Source organism: Periophthalmus magnuspinnatus, chromosome 6 (genome assembly GCF_009829125.3).
Source record: "Periophthalmus magnuspinnatus isolate fPerMag1 chromosome 6, fPerMag1.2.pri, whole genome shotgun sequence".
Classification (NCBI taxonomy): Eukaryota; Metazoa; Chordata; class Actinopteri; order Gobiiformes; family Gobiidae; genus Periophthalmus; species Periophthalmus magnuspinnatus.
Genome location: NC_047131.1, coordinates 24,006,994 through 24,032,200, shown reverse-complemented (window position 1 = coordinate 24,032,200; position 25,207 = coordinate 24,006,994). Strand labels below are relative to the sequence as shown.

Here is a 25,207-nt window from a genome sequence, read left to right as displayed (position 1 = left end):
TTGAGTTCAAGCTTCAGCTTTGAGCAAACAAAAGTAAAATAAAATTCATACTAAAAATGAAAAAAATTATGTTACTGTTTATTATTATGTTAAATGTTTTTTTGTTAAAAAAAAAATAATCAAAATCACTACATTTTCACTTGAACAAATTAACAACACTTGTGTGAAATACTTTTTACTCATAAAATACAGTTTTAAACTGAACTAAATAGATTTTTTATTTTATTTTTTTTATTTGACACTTTTAGTTGAGCAATTTTTAATCTCTGTACCTGTATTTTACTTAAGTAAATGGTGGTGTTGATGGTTAACGATAGGATCAGTCAGTGGCTATAGGTCAATGTGACGTCCCGAGAAACATAAACATAAAACGTGTCAGTGTGTGTGTAAAACTGTGGTATTAGGTGAGAGTGCAGGTGGGGGAAGAAGGGGGCACCGCCCACGGCCCATACAAGGTTGGACAGCTTTATAACAGATGCAGAAGGAGGTTGGACATCATTACTGAACCTGCAGATCAGAGTGAGGTTTTCTACCTTTAAACCTTGTCCCATCACCATGAAGACTGTGTTGCTCCTAACAGGACTCCTGCTCACTGCACTTGGCTGCTCTACCATGCGTAAGTACATTCATATTACACACACATCAGGGTGGGTGGTCTGCATTATATTGGTCTTTTGGTTTTAAATTCACATGAAGTTGTTTGAAAAAGTGCTACACAAATAAGTTTATTATTATTTATTATAAAGATCATTATAAAATATTCCTTGATTTGATTAAACTTGATTAACTGGAGTTGTTGCAAGCTTCTTCTGTTCTGACAAACTTTCATAAATAGATGTTTTCTATGCATTTCAGCGTGGGCTCCTAATGCCCCCAGTCAGTGCTGCTTTTCCTTTACTACAAAGAAGATCGAGCAAAGTCAGATCGTGTCTATCGTCAGGACCGGCAGCAGATGCTCCAAGAAGGGATTTGTGTACGCATTTAAGCTTATCATCTCTCATTCTCTAAAGGTGTGACTCTTTTATCATAACCATTTTCCTACTGTTTTACAGAGTGACCACGCCAAAGGGAAAGGTCTGTGTTGACCTGAACCAGCCCTGGTTAAAGTCAAATTAGTACAATGAAATATCTCTGCCTGACAAATTTTAAAATTCCATAAAGTGAATAGATTCTTTCAAAAACATTATGTGTATTCAGACTTTTTTAATTGTAATGCATAGCGGAAGTGTATTTCATTTATAGTAATAGGTACCTTACTCTTTTTAATATATATATATATATATATATATATATATATATATATATATATATATATATATATATATATATATAAATAAAATAAAGGCTCTTTCTATTCTTTATACCTTGCCTGTTGTGTATGTGTCTGTATGTATCTAGCTGATCGAAGCTTGCAATGATACATGAAAAAAACAAAAACAAACAATTTTGTATTGAGAATTAAATTAAAAGTTTGGAGAATATTTTTTTTGGGTCAGCACACAAATATTTAAAAATAATCCTAGAAGACCCCCAACACACTAAACTTAATGCATAACCTTGTCAACTTTAATATTAAACATATACAGTTTAAAACAGATAAACATAAAACAAAGAAGAAACGCTGTGTACATATAAAAAGAATATTACAAAAATGCATCTAAACACATGTTATTAGCTGAAACTCTATATGATGGGGAGTGGTTCACAAGCATTTTAACAAACCATAGTTCAGTATCTGTCTGCTTTTAGGGAAGCTCTAACGGATTGGACCTGAGAATGTGCATCCAGCGGCAACAGTGAAAATGCCATTTTAAAACTATGCTTTTCTCTGTGGTGTAAAGGATTCTAACAATAAAATACTCTTAAATGAAAGGCCACTGAGCCCAAAACTAAGTGTACAAGTCAGGCATATTTCAGTTCAAGCATCAGGCATGGTACACATACGGCAAGGTCTGACTGCTGTATTCCCATGAAGTGAAGGAAACCGTGAAGGAAATACAAATCCATGCCTGTAGATTTTTCCCTTTAGCTTAAAATGCACCGTGACAGTCTTGTCAAAAATAACACTCATATATGGTCATTTTTAGAAAACTACAAGGGAACCAAATATATACTGTATATCATCATCATTATTATTACATATGAAAATAAAACATATGGCATAAGCTATAATAAAAGGTATGTTGATGCACTGCTTTCTGACCACATAAATGCATCTTTTACCTCTCTCTGTCTTGACTGAAGTAATATGGAATCCCTTTTTGGTCATAAAAAATGTCTAGCAAAACAAACTACAAAACATAACTGTAGTGTGTAACGTAACAGTTTGGCCACGTGTTTATAGGTTTAACTCACACACAGCACTTTAAAAGCGACAATATGCCCCCATTGTGGTTTTAGTGGATCTCCTTTTTTGAGTTACTTGTGACATAAAATAGATCATAAGGTTATTGGTAGAAAACATTACAACAAATACAGTATAAAGGAGTTTAAAACTGGGAGTTAAAATTTAGCATAAAAGACTCCAAATGAGATGGAAAGTCCAGGAGTGGTTTAGGTACAGGCTAAGACGACACCCATGACTTCCATCACAATATTAACACTGTTACTGAACTCTGCTGTTTTAAACACACTGGTTTGCATAATTGCATCTATTCAGAGGAAACACACACACACACACACACACAGGGCAACGACTGTTTTATGCTGTAGTATTTTCCTGAGTGTAAACTTTAAAAACAGGCAAATAGACCCGGCTCTAACCACCATCTCCACAAATAAACGCACAGAGCTCCAGATCAGACCATTTGTTCATTGTTTTGGTTTGAACATTTTCCACGGCATTCCAAGATGTGGATTCAAGAATTTTCTACATTTACATTTTAGAGAAATTTAAAAGTGCAGTTGAAAGTGAAATCAAGCCCAGCCTAAAGTACTGGTCAATTTTATCACAATGTTAACATACAAATCTGCTTTACCAACTTACCTAGTCATTCTCAGGGGTCCTTTTACATGAGATTGATGAAAGAAAATGAGGATAGTATCAGCTGTATTATTGTACATGTGACATAACAGCCAAAAACAGTCACTGCCCTGTGTGTTCAAATGTAATTCAGAGACTATATCCTCTTTGTCATAAAATATAGAAAACAGTTTTTTTCACAAACACATGCATTCCTCACAAAAGCAATGTCTTACAGTAACAGAGTGTATGGCGTCCAGTATAAGACAGGAGGAATGTTATGACAAGTGCCAGCATCGTTTTCAGTCGGCCACAGAAGAGGTGAACTTTGAGGAGGTCGAGGACAAATTAGTATGTTGAAACAAAAAAAGCAGGATTTAGAAGATTTTGCCTTTCTTCTTGTTCTTTTCCATTGTTCTGTAGGAAGAGACAGATATTGGTTAATCTATCTTCATCTGAATGACAGAACCTGCCAACCGATAGTATTGATCACTTTGTTACTTACTTGGAGGCATCTAATTTCTGCTGCTCCAGGATCTTCTGCTGTGCCTCCCAGTTGGTCTTCTCCTCCTCGAACACTCGTCTCTTCTCCTCCAGCTCTTTGTACTGCGCCTCAAGGTTCCTCTTCATCTGCTCATGGCGTCGCTCCAGCTGTGACCCAGAGACATATTTAACTTTTAATGCTTAAATCTGATGTTTATAGTTGAGAAAGCTCCAATTTCTACCTCGGCCTCAGAGTCCTTCAGTTTCTGCTTCTTCTCCTTGACCTTCATCTCAAAGACCTGCTCCATCTCAGCCTCCATCTTCTTCATCTTCATCACGTGTTCCCTACGCTCTTCCTCCATCTGAGCCAGAGGGCTTCTGCAAAAACAGGGAGACATGATGTTAGCCAAGTAAAACTATAACTCAGTGCTCCTAAAATGCAAGAACACAAGGTCACTGCAGTACACCAAATGAGGAAAAGGCTGAATATAGCAGTAAATGTTTTGTGAACATACTTGGTTAACTGTCCCTTGACTTTGCTGTTGTCCACTCCATTACAGGTAACTGCAGCAAGCTTCTTACTGCGGTAGTTCTCATAATGGACATTGTTGGTGACGTCCTTCAAATTTTGCATATGAGTTCTTTAGTGACAAGAGAAAATGTGTTAATCCACCACTGAAGCTGAAGCTGAACATTTGGCTACAAACAGAAATGTGATTGTGGACTCACCTGATCAACATGTTGCGCAGCACAGTGAAGTCACAGTGTTCCCCGTTCTCCACTGAAACACAGAAAGCAACACAAATAAGGACAAGGAAGCACATAAACAATAATGTAATAGTAATGTTTGCATAGGATTTAAACAAACTTTTTACATTTTTGTTGTTATTGTTAGAGGCTTAAGAGACAAAGGAGACAACAAATTGGTTTTGTCATACTGTATGTGGGTACTGCATAGTGTTAACTTAATGTAAACGATAATGTTTATTTATACGATAGCAACGAGACGTTTAGTTTCATGAACCCTCTCTTTTTGGTAGGTGGTTAGTGTTGGACACAAGGACAGTGTTAGAGGCTCAGAGGGATTCTGGAAAAGGACAGTGGATTGTGTTGACGTTGACGATGTAGGTATGTGGTTCATTTCTCCAGTCGTCTCCAGCCTGCTTGCCATTGGCTGCCTCCATTTTACTCATTAGCACCTTACCATTGATGAAACTTATGCGGTCCCGCCCCTGGGGCTGCCAGGCCAGCCACTGACCTCCTGTCTCTTCTAGAGGAGGGAGCTCTGACGGACGGGAGGGGTACGGGGTTTCAGTTACTGTCTGCATCCACAAGGGGGCGAAATCTGGGCCTGGAGCAGCTTGGTTTAAATTTGAATCCAGATACAGCCCAGATTTGGCCCAATATAATCTGTATAACTACAGGAGTGTCATTAGAGGATCTGCATAACCACCAGGCACAGGTGTAAGGGACAAGCTGGGGAGCTCATGGGTCAAGTTGCATGAAAAAGAAGTGAGACTCATTTTTTATGTGTCTAAAGCCACCTGATGCACTTGAGTTTGTAATCATCATGAGCGCAGCATGCCATCGCCCATCAGGTGTTTAGGGCCTTTTTATGGGCAGAGAGCACATGCATTGGCATGAAACATGTGCTCTAATCTAATCTAAATATCCTTAAAATGTGTGGTTAAAGCTAACTTAATGATGTACACGAGGATGTACATGCTCTTTTGAAAACTATTGCCTGATGAAGCTAGAAGCAGTGCGTTAGGGAGTGGATCCCAGTCTTTGATACCCAGGTCAATAACTCCCCAACAACATCACACAAGCCAGTCCTCAGTTTTGTTCTTGTGATGCAGCAGGGGGTCACACCAGAGGAGCAAAGATGGGAGCCCAGCATTAGAAAGGAGGGTCCGAAGCAGCCTAAGCAGCAAACAGCCTCTATTTTAGTCCAGGACTAGTTCAGCATCAGACCTGGGACAAACCACTAGAAGAGACTTTAAGTACAAGCTGTGTTACAGAGTGGGTCCTGTTATTAGCCCCTGGACTATAGCTAATGACACTTTGGTGTCCATCTTAATTGCAGCACATGTAACTTCATAAAAGTTGGACAGAGTTGAGGTTTGCTGTCATTAAATCTTATAATCAATACCCAGATTGCAACAAACCAGACCCATAATCATTGATATAACAACAAGAAGCAGAACAGTAATTATTTTCAAAGTTTAAAAAGTGACACATTTAGATGTTTCCCAACTGTTTGCCAAGTACTGATCAAGTCTTCCCCAAGTCTGATGTACACCGGTTTGACCATCAGCTTAATGATGAGACAGCACAGCAAAAGAAAGGTGGGAGTGACCAGGGTAGAGGGAAGACACTGGGGAAGGATGAAGTTCAAATCAAGATGGTTGTGTTTACCAAAAATGCCCTCTGTCAGACATGGAGAGGAACAGACAAAGAAAAAAGGAAAAGAGAGAACAGAAAATAATAAAAAGTTGACAGACTAATGTAATATAAACTCTATATACTCTAGAAAGCAAAGTCAGAAAGGACTACATCATTTACCCAAACAAGTCACATGAGCTTTTTGAGCTTTTCTCTTATTGTAGACAAAAATAACAACCTACTTTACAAAAATAACAACCTACTTTGATGCTCTGAAGTTTTGTATTGACAAAGTATTGACAGTAGGCACTATTATCCCTCATTTTCTACCAGCAGACCCTAATTAATATAACAAAAATAGACCAACCTTTCTTTTCCAGAATCCCTACTACATCAAAACCCAAGTGTGTGTGTGTAGATATTGAGATAGGAACATGCAATTGAATAAACTAACAAAAACACCATCTTTACCAACTTACTTTAAAACATGTTAGAATTGTGTTTTGTGCAGTTGTTGCCATTCAGCCTTGTCCTTTGTATACTTGTTTTCATTGTAATATCTGATTTAAAGCACTCTGCCCGGTATTGTTGATATGTGTTCAATAAACAAAGAAAAAAAAAAAAACATTGTGTTGCTTCTGTCTGTGCACTAAGTGATGTAAAATTCCACTGACATTTACCTTGCAGTTAACCAATATGGGTAAAAAGGAGAATCTCCACAATATACACCAGTTTATACTTACAAATATCCTTCCACGAACAGCATGCTCTGCTCAAACATGCAGCAGTCACACACATGTCCTGTTTATAGAGTTTGGTTGAGACATCTCACTGATTTACTATATTTTTTCCTGAGAAGGCTGTAAATTAAAGCAATGTCTTTACTTCTCACAATGGAGATGACAGAACAGACCATACCTTCAGCCACGCCCCACGGGTACTGGCGACCTCTGACCTTCTTCCCATTCACTTCAATCACCACATTACTGCCGACTACTGCCAACGGCATCTTCTCCTGGGGTACAAAATTTTCATGTTGAGAACATACTTCAGTCAAATGAGTATGGCTTGTTTGAAGAGTAATCTACACACTATCACAAATAATACACAACTTATTTTATGTTTGTCAAAGCCTCTGTGCCAGTTCACTGCCTTTTTTTTCCATTACCTTGATTTTACGGATGAGCTTGTTGTCCTCATCATCTTCTGTGTCTGGAAATTCATAAATCTTGATTTTGTGTTCTTGTATCTCTTTCATTATCTGAAGATAGAAGATAATAAATGTAAAGTTAACCAGTTTCAACAGCACACAAAGATGTAAACTCATCTTCTCCAGCCCACCTGTTTTTTGAACAGTTGGCACTCTTCAGGGGTCAGGGTGTCAGCTTTGGCGATGAGCGGGATGACGTTTACTTTGTCGTGAAGTCTCTTCATGAATTCAATGTCCAGTGGCTTTAGCCTAGTGATAAAAATATATACATTTAGAGCATACTATAATTTATACAATGTATATAATATTCCACCACAACATGATTGTAGAAATACAGTGGCCTATATTTTAAAAATCTGTTCCACAACTCAACAGCAGAGGGCAATATGATACTGTCTGTTGATGAGTCAAAAGATAATGGTGCAAGGAGGTTTTGTTGGTGCCTTTAACAAAATAAAAAATACATAAACCAAACAATAACCTGCAACTGAATCAAATGTATGTAATTGAATGGTTCCACTTGGGACCAACAACCACTTGAGGGTTAAGTTTCTCACAGTAGTAGGCCCAAAGAGGACAGTCCCTGGAATGCACATATCAACAAGAGCTACAGACCAGCTGCTGAGAAGTTCCTCAAAGATTTATGAAGCATGTGGTAAAATGGGGTCATAACAAACTATAATGTGTGAAGACTTTTCCAACAGCAGGATATGTTTAAGAATACATTAGTTAATTTTAATTGCATTGCATTACATTACATTTAAATATGTTTATAGAGTAAAACGGTAAGCTTTTCATCTGCTGCAGGCACAAAGATTGGCTGGACAAGTGGCCTGCCTCACTCTCTGCTCTGATTGGCTAGCTCAGTGATGGAGATCCGGAGCCTACAAAGCATGAGCAAAAGGGCTTATATAACTTTGTGGGTCACCAAAAAAGGAGCTGGCAGCTTCCTCATCTCTGCCTCAGACAAGTGCAGACTGGGAAAATAAAATTAGATTCAGCCTCTGCTTGTCTAATGAGGAGAGCCACAGCACTGAACCATGCTATACTAAAATACCGAAAATAAAATCTTTAAAATACCCATTGGGCAGAAGATTATAATCTACCTTGTTGGTGTTAGGTGTATTCTTTCTATCAAAACACAAATAGGCTTAGCACTGCAGCGCGGTTTTCAACATGTAACATTGGAATATTACCATAACAAATGTATGTCTTTGTGCACTTAAACCAATTAACTAACTCTGAGGGTCAGTAGTTATAATAATACATTAACAACTTTCTTCCAGATTTAGAGTGGCATCTATAATATAAAATAATATAATGTCCAGATTTTTACATGACAAGAATTATGTTTTTTTGCAGACCTACCCATGTCCAGAAGGTGCGATGAAATATAGGCAGCAGTGGACTCTGTTGTCAGGCATTGACCTGCGGTTGACCCTGGATTCTGCATTGAGGAAGTCCTCACACTTACTGTCAATGTAGTTTATGACTGGCTGCCAGCTGTGAAGCAGAGATAGTGAGTTCAGGCAGAGCTTAGTAGAGGAAATGACAGATTCCACTGAAGCTCTCACCAGTTACTGTTGTCCACAGCGTCCCCAAAACCTGGAGTGTCCACTATGGTCAAGGTCAGCTGAACACCGCCCTCTTTGATCAGCACTTTGGACTGCTCTACCTAGAAACAAAGATAAAATAACAAATAAGTAATACTTGTGTGGATACCTATCATATCATATCCTAAAACAGGGGTTTTTACATGCTCTGTGCCAATTTGCAACCAATCAAGATAACTGTATTCAATAGCACTTTTTAAACATTAACACATAGCATTAGAAATATGCCCACACAGTCCAGACGTCTTTTCGAATGATGTACCATTATGCTGAACTCCTACACACAAAATGAGAGTCTGCTCCATGTGTGTCCATCAATGCAGTGTAGACTGAAAGCATTTGGAATAGGTGACATACATTTACAAATACAAATATAATGTATAATGGATATAATTAAAACAACAACATTACTTGGTCAGTATTGCATTAATGGATGGCCAAATGCAGAAGATGAATGCCATCACAAGGAAAACAAATACTTTCCCCTTTTCTAAGGCAGACACTGTGACTACTTAACCATGTACGATTCAGTGAGTGCTTTCCTGGTAATAATAAACTGAAAATAGAGCTATAATTTGTCTAATTTTGCACAAGTAGCTAAACAACAATGACCCATTTAAGTCCATCTCTTCCCGTTAAAGACTCTCTGATTCCCTGCAGCTTTCCCGCCGTTCCCTTGCTCCGCTGCATACTTTCACAAGGCCCAGGAGTTATTTTAGGATCCCCCTTCAACTCAAACTGCAATTCTCTTAGACAAACACCCCTCAGCCACCATGTACCCATCTATCACATACTGCATGGGGTCCAGCATATTTCAGATTGACTTTGCCCCCAGACTGGCTGTTATTGTTGTAAGTGCTTGAGCTTGACGTGTCAATCATCTCAAAACCAAATGTTCCATTATGAGCAATTTCACTGAATAAAATACAACTGGGAGGAAACCTCAAAAATGTCAAAAGTCTCAGCACACCATCATTTAAAGGAAATCAGATCCGGGGAATGTCAGAATGTCAGAGCGCGACAAAACACACAAGATTGTTCTGGGGTATAAATACTATAGCTTAGACCACAAGTTCCATGGCAGACACACGTTCACACACCAACTGCTACTTGTTTGTGAGTACAACTTGTTCTATGGTGTGACTGCAGCTAACATCTCGCCTCATATGAATCCCACAGAGGCAAGGGCATTGTGGAGATCAGGGTTCAATGTGACTAGGTCCCATAGACTATATATATATAAATGGACATAGCTAACCTGTTAGCCGCCACATTCCAAATAGGTAGTGAGCATGGGTTGCGCTTCCAGCTCCATCGCCTCTGGCTCCAATTCACTTTACAATAGCATACTGCGACCTCTCTCTCCATAAATGCTGCTGTCAGGCTCGTCATTTTGGTCTTAAAATGTTCGTATTCACCCCCTTTTCATGAACATGGTATTTTTTTATTTTGCTATTGTGTCTGTAACTCAAGATATGAACATTAATAAGAGACAAATCAGCTGCCTTGTGTCCCCGAGGTCACTCCCGCTAGCCTTAGCAAAATGTTTGATTGACAGCGTAGCTAAGTGTCCGCCCCTTTCTAAATCAGCAGGGTGGGGGGGCGTTACCTTCAGCAGTTTCGCTCCAGATTGGCTCTTTTGTTGCTATGATACTCGTAGTCAAAATTCTAATTATGGAATCTAGCTCTAAATTTGTCCCTGTAACTGCTAGCCTCGATGAGCTTCATTTGACTGGAGCTGTGGGTGATGTCACACTCATTTAGTCCACTTCTTTATACAGTTTATGCTAGTTCCAAAAGAAATAGACAGAAGTATTTTGGTCCTAATGTAAATGGTCCTTATGTTATTTGTTAAGACATCCTATTATACCTCACACAACTCTCCATCCTATAAACTATCACAGCTTAGTCAATGTTTTAAACTCACCAAACACCTTATGCACATGCACAAATACTGTATTTATTAAATGTTCCCAATATGTCATTCAACTATAATCACATGATGGTAGGTATTATCTGTATCATTGTTCATTTATCATTTTTGAATGTTTTAATCAAAATCTGTCAAAAAAAATGCTTTATTGATCAAAGAATACTACGAGTTTCTTGCCCAAAAACACAACAAAAGTATGCACTCTTAGACGCAGGGAAACACTAACCAACTGCTCCTCCATCATCATTCAAATAATTGCCACTTGGATCAGTAACTTGTGTACACTGAATTGTGAAATAACCATGAAACCTGCACCCTCTGATACAGTGGAGAGTTAATAAGTGAGTTTGGGTGGTTCTGGGATTCGTGGGAACATTCTTGCCCTCCTGCTGACCCCATGGCCCAGTACACATTACAGGGTCCCTCAGTCTGGGCACAGTTCATTGGGCCCATCTCTCCTTCCGTTTGCACATGCCCAGTACCTCCTCCTCCTTCTTTTAACACTCTCCATCATCTTTTACTTGATCTCTTCTCTAAACATCTCCCTCTCTGTCTGCGCTCCACAGCTTCTGATCATCATGACCATAAAAGGACAAAACCACTCTTACACTGCTGCTGCATCCCACTCTCCACCACACCAGAATCCTATCTTCTTTACCCAGAAGCAGAATCTGAAATATTTACTTCTAGTCATCACTGATATCAAACACTATACTTTTAGACTATCAAAAGGAAAGAAATGTACTGCCTAAACAACTGCAAACATCCCTAAGTTAGTGCAATATTTTGTTAAGATTGGAGATAGTTATTTCCTTGATTCATAATATGCCTAATTGGTACAATAAGTCCCATAATCTAGCAAACAATATTTTCTCATATATTATATTGATCAGAATAGTTCTTCAATCTAAATACAAAATGGTCTTGGTAAAAACAAAAAACAAAACTGCAAAATGTCATTTTCATAAAAATGTTGGATATGATCTTAGAAATGGTCACATGGTAAATAGTCAAATTTTTATGTAGCACTTTTCCATCTTCAAGGCACTCAAAGCGTTTTACATCAAAGAACCACTCACCCATTCACCCACACATTCATACTCCAGTGTACGCAGACACTGGAAACACACCGCCAACCTGTAAGTCAGGGGATCTGACTGCTCAACCACTGATGTTTATGTCGAGAGCAGGATTTGAACTGCCAACCTTCGCGTCAGTGGACAAACACTCAACTGAGCCACTGTCACACAAGAAGATGGTAAAACATCTCTATCAAAATTAGACCAAGACATTGAACATATTAGTGCGTTTTCTAAGTGTTTTCTAGTCTATCTCCCTTACAAAAGGTCATACAATGTCAGCATAGAAGAGTGGAAAGGTTAAAGTTCAAAAGAAGAGGGTCCTTGAAGGGTCTTTGATGGTTCCTGTTATAGACACACTTAACATTATGGAATGTCTCAGAGAAGCAACATGTGAGATAATGAGATAATGTAATATCTGATATACTAGATTATAAACTGTTTGTTAGGAACAGCTTTGCAATATTAATGCAGCCGAACTGTAATCATATACACAGTAATGTATAAAGCGTTCACCATTACTTCTGTCCATAGTTTATATTTTGTGTTTTTTCCATTTAATTCACTTTTATTTATTATATTACTACTCTTTTTACATGCTTGTGCCAATGATCAAGGACTTAGTTTGTGAATCAGAGTTTTCTGCTAATGGTACAAGTTGATCTGATGACAATACAGGAAAGAAACAAATGTGATCGTATCAAAACAGGACATATCAGGATTCTTGGAAAGTATGGAATCTTGAGGGACATCTGATGTTAAACAGATTATGCAGGTACCAGAATATTTTCCAGATCGCAGTGATTTTTATATGGAGGAAATAGTGAATACAATTTGGTAGAAGGCAGAATAATAAAGTATGTTTTAGCAGGCAAGAATCCAAGAGGGGGCGACAGAGTGGATTTATGGATGTAATAATAACAGAGTGAAATCTTTGTATGAGAAGATGATGGACAAAGCTGAAGAACATGGAGGTAGACAATTCGTAGAGACAACCACTGAAAGAGAAAGACATCGTAACCCACCTGTACAGTCTTCTTAATGCGCTGTGATGGTCCGGGGTAATCCTTGGAGTAGAGATCCGTTAGGAACAAGGAGTTTATGAGCGTGGACTTCCCTAAACCAGATTCACCTGAGGACAAAGACCCACAACAACCAATTATGTCATGTTTACCTTGGAGCAGTCACACAAACAGTTGACCACATGCCACGCAGGGCCCCTCCTCTACAGCTGGCACACTTACATTCAAATCCTCACAAAGACTCTACTGTGCATTTGTACACACAGCCCCGAGCACACAAGACAAACTGCATTCATTGTGAGTGAGTTAAGAGGTCACTGGCTTTCATTGGTTAGAATATAAAACATGTCGGCTGAGCCCCACTGTTCCCTTTTCATGAGCTCGCCCCTCTACCCCTCTTGCACTGCACTTATAAATCTTCCGGTTTCTTTATTCACACAGCCAACTTTCCATTCTCTTCATCTGCTGCTGTTTGAGGCCAGCAAATACACACAGTTGATGTTGACCTGACAAATGAGCCCAGCCTCTTTAAACAAACACACACAAGGCTTCAGTGATTAATTGTTAAGCATCTGGTGGAGAGCGCAGAGGTAAGCGGAGGGTAGTCTATCCTGATAGAACCCTCTTTACTCAATAAAGTTAAAGAAGACCTGAGAAGGCATTAAAAATATTGTCTAAAAATATAAACTGTGCAGATATGGATTAAGTTTGGAAGGATTTTCTTAAACTGTCTGCAGTCTGTATTACATCCTATTACAGATTAGTTGAGTATATAAAATCTATATCTTATTTAATGCAGTAAATGAGGAAGACATTTTATGTAATATTTCCTTTACCTTACCTATTTGTATCCCCATATATGAAGTTAAGTTGTCATAGTCATTTTACAATACAAAACAATTATGCTCATTCACAATCTTGTTTGGCTCAGTAAATTATTCAACCAAGAAAGCTGAATGAGTTGCTCACTTTGGGTTGCCAGATTAAACAGCTAAACCCAACTTATTTATAACCTTAATGTTTGACAAAATAAAAGAATAGACTTAAACAGATCTAATAGATCTAAATGGACACGAGAGTTTGCTTTCATCTGTAAAGGTCTATGGTATTTTTGACAAGCCCATATGTGGCGTATCAGTCCCTGTTAACCTTTTGGTGGTGCCCATGTTGACCTTTCACCCCAGACCCCCTGTGTGTATTTATGGAGAGAGAGCAGGTATATTTGACAGGGTGACATATGGCCCCCGCCCGCCCATTGTTCTGATGGACTTTTTATAGAGAGAAGGTATTAGCCTTAGTTCATTACATTTGTCCGGATGAATTGTTTTAGTTTGTTATAATACCTTGACTAGTTCAGTGGTCAAAATCAGTCCTATAATATGTTTAGTGTTGACTATGCAGGCCAACTGAAATGCATTATTGTCACTGAGCAAACATCCAATCAACAACAATTAAAATAAAACACACTCACATTTCTCGACACATCATGCATTTTTTACATAGTGTTCAAACATTTGTCTTCGGGAACATTTGAAAACAATACCAGGAAACTGTGCAACTTCTAAAGGATCCCAGGTAGGGTCAAAACACTTTATACTCAAGGGATATTTTTCAACTAGGAGATGTGAGACAATTTAACTGTTAACTCAACCCACCTGCTGACCAAACAAGTTACTTTACACCATATTGGTTGAGCAAATAGTGTTATGTTAGTAACAAACAGGACCAATGACTCCTAACACAAACTATGTGACCACCACTCATATTGGCTGGAAATGTCAATGCTAATATGCTTCATCAACAGCTGCCAGCACTATATAACTTCCAGTTATAGTGATAGTGTGGCACATTGAATACATTGAATTTTAAACAAAAGTGGCAATTTGCCACACATTTAATGGCAAAGTCTCCCAGTTTTGATTGATGTTTAGTGTGTTACTGCAGCAGTCTGAACACCCCGAGGGAGGGTCCATCCCCATTAGCCTCCCTGGATGAGTTTTAATTAAATATTGACTCCACATGGCAAGTGCAAGCTCAGTGCCAGCTCTATACAGAGTAATGACATAAAGCCCTATGATGGATGGCCCTTCAGCTCTGATGCTCAGCCTCATATCCCTGACCCCACTACATTTTTTTTAATCTCTCACCAGTCAACTTAAAGCCAGCCAAAAATTACACAACCTATTTATGCAACCCAAGCTATTTATAACATCGTACAGGCCCATCAGATAATCAACCATTCAAATAAGATGTGGAAAAGGTTAATCTGAGAGCAAATTTCTCTGTGAAGCTTATTAACCATTCTGTTACAATTCAGGATTAAGGATTTAAAAATCTAAAAAACTGCTGCATGGGGCAACCTGTCAGAAGTGGTGGACAGTGAAAGTACAGTGCCCAGAACTTCATTTCCAGACCTCAGATAGGTTTGACCAGGACTACTTTAGCTGGAGATTGCACATATTGGTTAAAGATCTGAACATCTGGACAAAAGTATTGGGAATAGCAAAACAAAAATCATTTCTGTCATCTGGACAAACGTCTTCACTCTAAAGCCTTTCTGTCCAGTTGACAGACCTGAATTTTTCTTTTGCTATGGATCATACCTGAATGACAGAGGGATTACACAGACAAAATTATCGGGAATGTTATTTGGACAAGTATATGCATAGATAAAAACTGATCAAATGCGTATGTTTACAGAGCTGCTTTAGATCACACTGCAGGGACTGAACAGCATAACAGTGGACAGAGAGGGTTTCCCATGAGATTCCTGACATTCCTCACCCCTATGGTTTGTCCTGCCCTGAGGCTGCAGCTGCCCTCTCATGTCCTTCTGATGGGACGGCCACTATCCCAACATACACACACACACACACCCCCACACACACACACACACACACACGGCGGCCCAACCAACGAAAGGTCCACCACAACATGTGAAGTGAAACATCTGGATAACTACAGCGCTGTGGAGCAGACATTGTGGTGGTGTGTTTGTGAAGCGTTAGTTAGGCTATTGTTGGGCCATACTGGGGCCAGGGGGTTGTAAGTCATTGTTTTAGGCAAGATAAAGATCTGCACAGACAGCAAGGCTCATGAGCCACTCCAGATCTCCTCATGTGTGGTCCAAATAAGCATGATGGTCAGCTCCAAAATGCTGTAAGCATGTTTAATGTTAATAATTTTTTTGGCTAGCATGATAACGTAAGGTCATTGTAACTAATATTATATGAATATTTATATGAAAAGTCAGACATTAAGACATTTCTCCATCACTGTCATGGTTTATTAAAAAATATAATTATTATAAAATATTTAAACTAAACAAGTCAGACAAGGGCCAGGGAATAAATTATGCTGGAAAGAATTGAGTCTGGGATGTTTTAAAGAATTCTGTAAGATAAAGACTCCAGTTACAACCAACTCCAGCAACAACATGCACAAATTATTACTTTGGGGTGAGCATTTAATCCCTTGTATAATTCATTGTTACATACTCTGCAAAAATCGTCCGTCAGAACTCGATGCCTTTTATAGAATCTTTATAGACACCTAAACGGAGCCTCAAAGGGACACAACCTACTTCCGATTGGTTTGAAAATTAAAGTGTTAGGGTGAGACCTAAATCCGACAAAATCAGCACATGCCGGGTCAGAATTGCCATGTGTGTCTTAAAATAGAGATAGAGCAAGGAGAAAAAGAGACAGGATACACTGGCCTGCAGCGGTCTGATGCAGCGTGCACCAACATGCTCATGGGACCACCCCATCCACACAGCCCTGTCCTGCTGAGCGCTGGGCCCACAGGCCACCATCAGTCTATGGGAGGGAGGACAGCCAACTGCAAGTGCACTGTGTACAGAGAAGTGTAGCTTAGCCAGGGCTAGGGATGTCACTATGTGGAATTATGACATCATAACCAACAACAGTGAAATCCTTAACTGAAATACATATAAACTCCTATGTGACGAGCTTTGTAAAAACAAGCTTTCAGAATTATATTGATATTGACATTATTTTTCTAAAATGTTCACCATTATTTTTAAGTTCTTACAATTATATTATGACCTGAATAATTAGTTATAAATTAACTAAATAATCTTGACATCAGAATCAAGCACACCAATGAGCACTATATTCAAATTAGTAAATTCAATTAATGCAGCAAATTGGCTTGAAACACTATAATTGAACCCTGTTCTGGTCCAAAACACAGACATTGGTTGACTCGAAAAAGGACATGCACACACTCGCCCATGTTATGACACACCTAATATTGCAAAAACAACCACTCGTAAAACAGAGTTGGGAGATTCTGAGATTGAGTATATGTTTTACTCTAGTTACTTGGACTATAGGCATATGTAGGAGGACTGAGAAAAAATAAGCAGAATGGATACAACTAGTCTAGTGAAAAATTAACTGCAAAAAAAAGTCCAGAGTGGGATCGTAAACATTTCTGTATAGGCCCAACAGCACAGTGTGTTTGTGTACACTTACTTAATCCACTAAGACCTCTTCTCCTTCTGTGAGGTCAGTGGGTAACGTGGAGAGTCTTAAGCCTGTCAGAGGGACTTAACAATAGATGCACATAAATCTGCGTGTGCCCATATACTTATCTTATACTTACTGAGATATGATGAATATTCCCTCCTGGACTAAAATATTTCTGATTGATGTTAATGTTGCTCTGTTTGAACCAAATTTTATCCTTGTAAATTAGTAAATTCAGTTTCCCCCATAGAGTATATTGTAAAAGAAGCATTTTGTTACAAACTCAAGTCTGGAAGAAAAAGTCAAATGCTGAGCGCAGACTGACTGAGCATTGGGAATCTACATGCTTCACTTCGCCATCTGAAAAAAAAAAGCTGTTCTAAAGTTGTGCATGTGGTGGAAGATTCGTGCATGGGAATATTAACAACGTTCCAAAGTGATTATAGGAGCTGGGTACTAGTTAGTCAACTCTAAATATCTGATTTTCAAACCGAGAAAGGAGAAATTAAGTAATTTATGAAAGAAGTCACACAATTCTTTATCTGCAAACAGTAAATCTAATATAATCTGAGTCAATTGTCCATTTAATCTGCACAACTAAGAAAAAGAACTGCATATCCGACCCAGCATGAGGCTTTGTCGGTTATTCCTCATCTGATGGTAAATCTTGGGATCTGGACTCTGAGGCTGTGTAGAGCATAGACTGTATAAAGAAGTGGGCTAAGTGAGTGTGACGTCATCCATGGCGTTCAGCTCCAGCCAAATGAAGCTCAGCGAGGCTAGCAGTTATAGGGGCGAATATGGAGCAGCGTTCCATATTTGGAATTTTGATCAAGAGTATCATAGCAAGGAAAGCCAATCCAGAACAAAGCTGCAGGTAATGCCCCTTCACACCCACACCGCTGGTTTAGCAGGGAGTGGGCGCTAAGCAACGCTGTCAATCAAACCTGGTGGCAACGCTAGCAGGAGCAACCTCGGGGAAAGAAGCAAAACAAAAACACCAGGATCTTGTAGAATGGGCTAATACGAACAATTTCAGACAAAAATGACAAGCCTGACAGCACCAGTTACAGAGAGAGGGTGAGGTTTTTTTTCAATAGAAAGTGAATTGGAGCCAGTGTCAAAGAGTGCCCATGCTCACTTCCTATTTGAAAGTGAGCAATTTATATATACAGTCCATTTCTATATATATAGTCTATGGTGTAGTCTTGATCTTTCCAGGAGCTCTAACTCCCTCTGCCAGCTGAACAAAGAGAGCCGGAAGCAGTCTTTTCCCTTTTGATAGAGCAGGATGGGAAGAGGATGAGTGAGCCAAGTGAAAACAGCATACAAATTCACTAATGAAGTTATTTTTGTATTATTATTATTATATTATTATTATTATTATTACTATTTTATTCATATTACATAAATTACAGATCTAGCATGGCAATACTAATATAGTAAAGTTTTCCTTACACCCAAATGACAATATATAAACTGCAAAAGAAGGGATTTGATTTAAAAAAAAAAAAAAAAAAAAAAAAAAAAAACATACAAAACTGGGCTGCAAACTATTGCATACTTGTCAACCCCAAGCCTGGTTAAAAAGAGAAAGCAGTGTGTGGGAGGACACATCCAGAACAATACATTTGTGGTTTGAAAAGACTGCACTGCATACAGAGATTGCAAGTTCAAGCATGGGTACATTCTTTCTAAACCATTTCTAAACTATTAACTGTTCATTATTCATTGGATGACGCTCTGGAGTTATCTGTGTGAGAAAACTTCTTGTGTTTATTTTGTGCCCCATCAGCACTTCTCCTTTCCTGCAGAAACAGTTTTATGAAGACAGAGTATGTTGCAGAAAACTACAGCTGGATGCCATCAGAAAGTGCTAATCACCAATGTCTGGCCTAGAATATAAGAGCTCATCATTCATTCTCTCTTATCTGACTGGCTTCAACTCTGTCTCATATCCCTGTCTGTCCCTGAAATACCACACAACCCTGCATGCAAAATATGATATACTATAAAAGACCTGTCACAATAACAAATTCGGAAATGTGTGTATGTATGCATTTATATATCACGTAATGAACAATAATTTGATAAAGCGGGCCTAAAACACCACATAACCCTGCACACTATGGCACACTTTAATGCTAACAGCTCAATAAGGCTACTTTTCTCTTAGCGACAACCCCTGATGTTTTACAGCCTCAACTTCCAAGCAGGACTTCCTCTCTTTTTTACTCTGCAGGATTTGATTGGGTTACCTGCTGCAGGCCTCTCATATTCCACCATCTGTCTGTTTGAAAACTGCACTGCAACAGATTTGGGCCTCACTGCTGCTGAGCTTTCACCCCAATCAGAGCCAAGTACAGCACTGAATAGGACAGAACAAGAACAATGTTATTTCCAGCACTCAAATAAGCTCCATTTTATCTGAAGAGGTCAGCAAAAATGAACACCTCCTGTTTTGAAGCCCAGCAATACATAGTAAAATATAAATGCATTGTGAATATAGTTTTCGCTACTGAAAATATGATCTGATGACATCTTCATTGTTATTTCTGATCATACTACACATTGCAAATCCAAGCTGTCCTTTAATGTATAAAACACCTATAATTCATTTACCTCAATCAATCACCAAAACTTTAGTATGGTGGAGATGTCACTACTCAATTATCAGGTTGTATTTTGACAGATGATTTGGATAAATCCTGTAGCCCTCCCATATGAAGTTCATTTCAGATGGACTATGCAGGGACAGGAGCCAAGAAAACTAGGAAAAGACACAGTGGGCCCCATATGTGAGCAAGCCTGACTTTTAAACCATTCTGCTTTTCTTCAAATCTTTCACTGGCTGTTAAAACTCAAATTCAAAGTTCTCCAATTCTTAACAGTTCAAAAAAATGATATATATGGTATGTAAAAGCCTACTGTGCTTTTAGATAATGATTTATAAGATATTGGTAAATGGAAAAAAAATACATCCCAAATCTATGACAGAACAATCACTATGCACTGCAATGTGTGGATCCATTATTAGTCTATTATATAACTATGTGCACTTCAAAACGTCAATGTAGCTACAGTAGAGCGCACATGCTTCAAAGTGACACGGCCAAAACCATTCTGATCTGTGCACTTCCCTCTCTCACCTCATTCATTCAGACAAATGGACACAGCTGTAAATCAAACCAAATATGTTTGTGATTCCAAATCACAGGAAACATTCACTCACAATCACAACAGCTACACCCTTCAAGGATACAATGTCAGCACATTTTGCACACTTTTATAAACAAGAACTTGAACTGTTTTGTTTTTTTAGGGAAAAGGGAAAAAAAAATGGAATGAGATATATAGTGAAAAATACAGCATTTGGGAGTAATTTCGTTCATCAAAGTTAGAGCTAAATAAACAGAACATCTATAACAAATAATGAAAAAAATGTCTCAAACCAGCTGACAATTGAGAAATAATCAAGCGGATAAACAAATTATTTTTTGCTTTACTCATCCTTAATTTCTAAAAATGTCAAACAGCTAAATTAGCAAACAAGAAAATCGAAACAGCACATTTGCAAGTGGTAAAACAAACATCCATCATACCAATCAAAATGATTTAAAAAACATTAAAAGTGAGACATAATGAGCTTTACAAATGCACTACTCTATTTGCACTTTTTTTTTATATTGAAAGGTGTTCCAAAAGCAGAAGCAAATGACTACTTCCCCACAGAAACAACATAAAGTATAGTAAACCTGAATAGTAAAATAACGGTGTGTTTTTGACCATGACTCAGGTAGCTGTCTGCACTCCCCCTCGGTGTAGCCTGTGGTCCTTCTCCTACAGATGTTACACACAGGTGCTGTTTAACATGTCAGCGTGTCACTGTGAGCAGCTGAGAGCGCAGGATGCCTCACATGCCTTTAACCTGCTCTGATCACTCACAAACAGCACAGAGGACAACAGCCATGTGTGGTGTGAGGGGGCCGGATGTAGAGACAGGTGTGCCTTTAAAACCTCCACAGGACTGCCTCAGACCCGTTCTCTTTCAAGTCCTCACTCAGGGTCACATGTTTGGACACTCACCTACAACCATTAGTGTGAACTCGAACCCCCTCTTCACAGACTTCCGGTACACCTGGTTGGGGAGGTTAGCGAAGCCCACGTAGCCCTCTAGGTTACGTTGCTGGGGAAAAAAAAAAAAACAGTTAGCAAAGTGTTTTAGTTAGCTTCAATAAATGCTGCTTTCTACTAATACAACTTCAGAAAATCCAGCATCTCTTCAGTTGTCAAGTATTATCATTTTGAGCCAAGCAGAGAGTTCTTCTACCTTCTAGTTCAAGGTTAAAGATACACAACTTTTCTAATTTAATGCCCTCCCTGGAATGTTCAATAATAGGGCATTAAACTTATCTATCTCCATGAAGACAACCAGATAGATGGCTCAATTAAATGCCATACTGTGGGACACTCCAGATAAAACATTCCAGAAAAAGTAAACTAGGTCAAGTTGCAACTTTAAATGCTTCATTACAACTTCCACAGAAAAATGTCCTTGTTAGTGAGGTTTCCATTTCTTTCCCCAACATTAATATACTTTTGAGGTATTGGATGACAAAAAGTATGGTTGTATATTTTTTGTCTTTTTAAAACCCAGCAATTAGCATTTTTGAGTCTTGCAGCAAGAAAATACTTTGAAGTGAAATGCAGTTGAAAGAAGAGGGAAAGAGTCCATTTTAAAGAGGCGACAAAGGCAGAAATAACAGGCTCTCCTTCACAGGAAGTATGATTCACAAACAAGCACAGGCCTAAGAAAACATTGAAGACAAATTGAACAAATAATTCACAAATATGTCTATATTTGTGCCAACTTTTACTTATAGTTTATTGTGAATGGAAGTAGTGCCATGGAGGTGGTAGACAATGTGCAGTGTATGATTAGATAGATACACTCACACCTGTGAAAGGCATTTAAAAGAATATTGTGGACAGAACTGCAAAAGCTGGAGATTACAAAGTTTGCCATAAGCAATGCTAAAAATAACTTAGTTTACAATAATTTAGTTGGTTATTTGAAACATTTAAAAGAAGGAAAATACAGGAGTGAGAGTAAAATTATCCATAAATAATATACTGTCCATGTCCAGGGTCACATATTAAAGAAGCTAACAACAGAAATAGAATATGCTGCCATTGTATCTGTTGGGGGATGAGGACTCACGCCACAGCAGTCATGTGACCCTCCCCCAACCACACAGAGGAGACAGTGGATGCCTGGTTCACTGACATCATCCTTATTAAGTCCACCCCTCGTGTGTATTCAGCAGCTGATCTAGAGGCGTCCACTCTCTGTGTTACTCACCATTTAATAAGGAAGTAACTATCGAAATCACATTACAATGTTTATATCATATGCTTAAAATGTACTCAATCTACTAAGCCTATTTTGCCTGCTCTGACGAGTCTTCCATCTCTAGATCTTGAGTTAGGCTTAGCCAAGACTATCTTAGCTGGAGGATTTGACTTATTCCCTATTTATAATAATATTAATATATTTAAAAAAAAAAAATAAGGTTCCTGTTGCATAGACTCAGAGCTAAGGGTGAAACAGCCCCTTTTCAGATTACAGATTGAGATGTATAAACTCCAAAATAGTATAAAATTGTATTACTCTGTCTTTGTTACCTACTACAATAACAGATGGAGATTAGGACTTATTAATGCACATATAACATTGTAATTTGTGACAGTTATTAAATGCCCAGTCCCTATCATTAAAAATACATAAATATTGTAAAGTCTTGAGTTTCACAAAAATGATTATTACACAACCCTAGAATATTTGGTCATTTATTTGGTGAAATTTCAGCTTTTCTTTGCTAGAGCTCCTGTATTTTTAGTACGGTGTGTTTTACTCCCACTGCTCCTCTGGCATGTCAGTAAGGGCATGTGGCCACCCACTTGGTACGATGCCAACAAGAGCTTCAACCCACATCATTACACTACATCACAAATGTGCATGACAATGAACGCTGTGTTTTGAGAGGAATGGCTGGTTGTGGCTTATTAAACACCACATGCCGGGTAAATATGTGGTTTCCCAAGTATTTCTAAACTATTCTAAACCCGTATTAACCATTAATAAATACAACTAAGACAGATAAATAACTATGCCAGTGTTTGAAGTATACAATTGCACATATGGCTCAAAGTTTTAAAAGTAAATTTACACTTTCATCATTCCCCATGTGTCTGAAAATGCTGACGACTTTTTAGCATATCATCTATCTATTAAATCTCCAGCACAGGCCTTTATTTTGTTTTGGTTGATCTGCTGCTTAAAAGATACACACAAAGCTTTATTTTATTTTAACACAAGGGCTGTGAGTGAGTTTGTAGTAAATTCAAATTCAAAACTAAAACAGCCACGGTATAGTGGAGATGGCATCACTGTGAATGCGACACTGCACTACATAGATAATCTGCCTGGAGCAAATGTGCATTGTTCTACTGATGGAATAATTTTGGCTCCAGTTTCTGCTCAGGGACTTTCCAGAGACAAGATCACTATTATTAGACGTTTATGAGGAGAAAATGTCTAGATTAGTGTAGAGATGCTGAGAGTTTAATTGGAGTCGTAACTTCTAACAATGTGAGTTCTGTGAAAAGGTCTCATGCAATGCTGTTTTTTGTTGTTTTTTTTACATTGCAGACATAATTGGACTTTTATGAGTAGTAGTAGAAGCATTTTAATTTGAGCCTGATGCATTATTTCCAAGTATAAACATGTGATTTACTGCATTTAAGATTAATCAACTATAAATGCCTTTGGGCTGCACAGAAAACCTTTGTATTCAGAAGTCAACTCCAACCATATGTTTTCCATACATTTGACTAGGCTCAGCATTTGCCAAGTTTGTCTAGAAAGTGGACATTATTTTAAATGGAATTTGGCACTGAGTCGAGAAATTCCAGTCCTTCTGATACAGATGTTACACTGTACTACTGTCAGGTTGTAACTCAAGGTGAGCTATGCAAGTGTCATCATAAAACAACCAGAAAGCCCACTACCATGGCTGGAACAAAGTGCTGTGAAGTTTGTGTTGGTAAGATTAGAAACACAAACATCTATACTAGAGCCAACTGCTATAGGCCTACTGTATATTTTTTAAATGTCTTATAAGTAATTCCTTAACCTGCTAAACAATTGCACATGCAATTATTTTGTCATCGACACATTGCTACATTTTGTGGACTACAGAGGAGACACAGAAGTAGCTCAAATAGATCAAATTAATGAACGCAGGACCAAAAGCTATCGTTCAATATCGACACCATATCACTACACATCACTAGGCCAATGATTCACAATTGATCATAGTTCCCTTTTCCCAGCTATAGTTGTAGAGCTTCTTTTGGCACTTTGGTCCATCCATGTTACGCCCCTGTGCACGTATGCCCTTTGTTTTGACGCTGTAACAGCTTTTTACTATCGTTACTGATTCATTTACCTTTTCTCAGCATTGACATAATTACTGGCGAATCTGATAGTAAAGGACCCTGATGGTCTATTTCTTATCCTACTACTACGTCGATCAAGTACGCACAGAGTAACGCACGCACGAAGCACTACCCGGAGTAAAGATCCAAGTCATTTTGTGGCTTTTTACTAGTTGATAAAAAAATATGTCACATCACTATGTTTAGTAAAAGACTGGACTTACAGCGATGCTCGGAACTGCAGTCTCTGGTCGCTCGATCATTGCGCTTCTGTCACCACCACCACCCAGATCAGTCACTCAGGCATACACCGACAAAACGGCCCAAACACGACCACCGCAGCGGGACACCTCTCTCCTCTGCGGCCCCAAACCCGAGTCCTGTGAGAACAAAGCGATACGCAGAGTGTCCAGGGCAGAATGAATGGACGTAGATTACATATGGCCGCTGGCTGATTCTACTACCAGATGTAGCGCAGGAAAAAAAGAGCTTCGACTATTTGTTCCCAGGATCAAAGGCAGAAAAAA

General features: G+C 38.6%; 2 protein-coding genes across 2 annotated transcripts; one reads left to right on the top strand and one right to left on the bottom strand.

The window, feature by feature from the left end:
* Positions 1 to 332: 332 nt before the first annotated feature.
* LOC129456318 (C-C motif chemokine 2-like) lies at positions 333 to 1,160 on the top strand. The gene is made up of 3 exons (XM_055222498.1): positions 333 to 616; positions 856 to 973; positions 1,053 to 1,160. The coding sequence occupies exons 1-3, from the start codon at positions 556 to 558 to the stop codon at positions 1,114 to 1,116; spliced, it is 243 nt and encodes an 80-aa protein (XP_055078473.1). The 5' UTR covers positions 333 to 555; the 3' UTR covers positions 1,117 to 1,160.
* A 384-nt stretch (positions 1,161 to 1,544) lies between these two features.
* Positions 1,545 to 25,207, bottom strand: LOC117372028 (septin-7-like). Its single transcript, XM_033967746.2, has 13 exons — positions 24,905 to 25,207; positions 21,267 to 21,366; positions 12,691 to 12,797; positions 8,615 to 8,715; positions 8,409 to 8,543; positions 7,172 to 7,289; positions 6,999 to 7,091; positions 6,749 to 6,845; positions 4,175 to 4,226; positions 3,961 to 4,086; positions 3,688 to 3,823; positions 3,468 to 3,613; positions 1,545 to 3,379 (listed from the first exon to the last, which is right to left on the bottom strand). The coding sequence occupies exons 1-13, from the start codon at positions 24,941 to 24,943 to the stop codon at positions 3,340 to 3,342; spliced, it is 1,290 nt and encodes a 429-aa protein (XP_033823637.1). The 5' UTR covers positions 24,944 to 25,207; the 3' UTR covers positions 1,545 to 3,339.

What these genes read in the sequence shown, in the direction of transcription:
- LOC129456318 (XM_055222498.1), top strand. Translation starts at nt 556, where the DNA reads ATGAAGACTGTGTTGCTCCTAACAGGACTCCTGCTCACTGCACTTGGC. An exon ending in ACTTGGCTGCTCTACCATGC is followed by an intron (nt 617 to 855) that starts GTAAGTACATTC and finishes TATGCATTTCAG; the next exon opens with CGTGGGCTCCTAATGCCCCC. An exon ending in TGCTCCAAGAAGGGATTTGT is followed by an intron (nt 974 to 1,052) that starts GTACGCATTTAA and finishes ACTGTTTTACAG; the next exon opens with AGTGACCACGCCAAAGGGAA.
- LOC117372028 (XM_033967746.2), bottom strand. Translation starts at nt 24,943, where the DNA reads ATGATCGAGCGACCAGAGACTGCAGTTCCGAGCATCGCT. An exon ending in ATCGCACCTTCTGGACATGG is followed by an intron (nt 7,290 to 8,408) that starts GTAGGTCTGCAA and finishes TTTTATCACTAG; the next exon opens with GCTAAAGCCACTGGACATTG. An exon ending in AGCTCATCCGTAAAATCAAG is followed by an intron (nt 6,846 to 6,998) that starts GTAATGGAAAAA and finishes TTTGTACCCCAG; the next exon opens with GAGAAGATGCCGTTGGCAGT.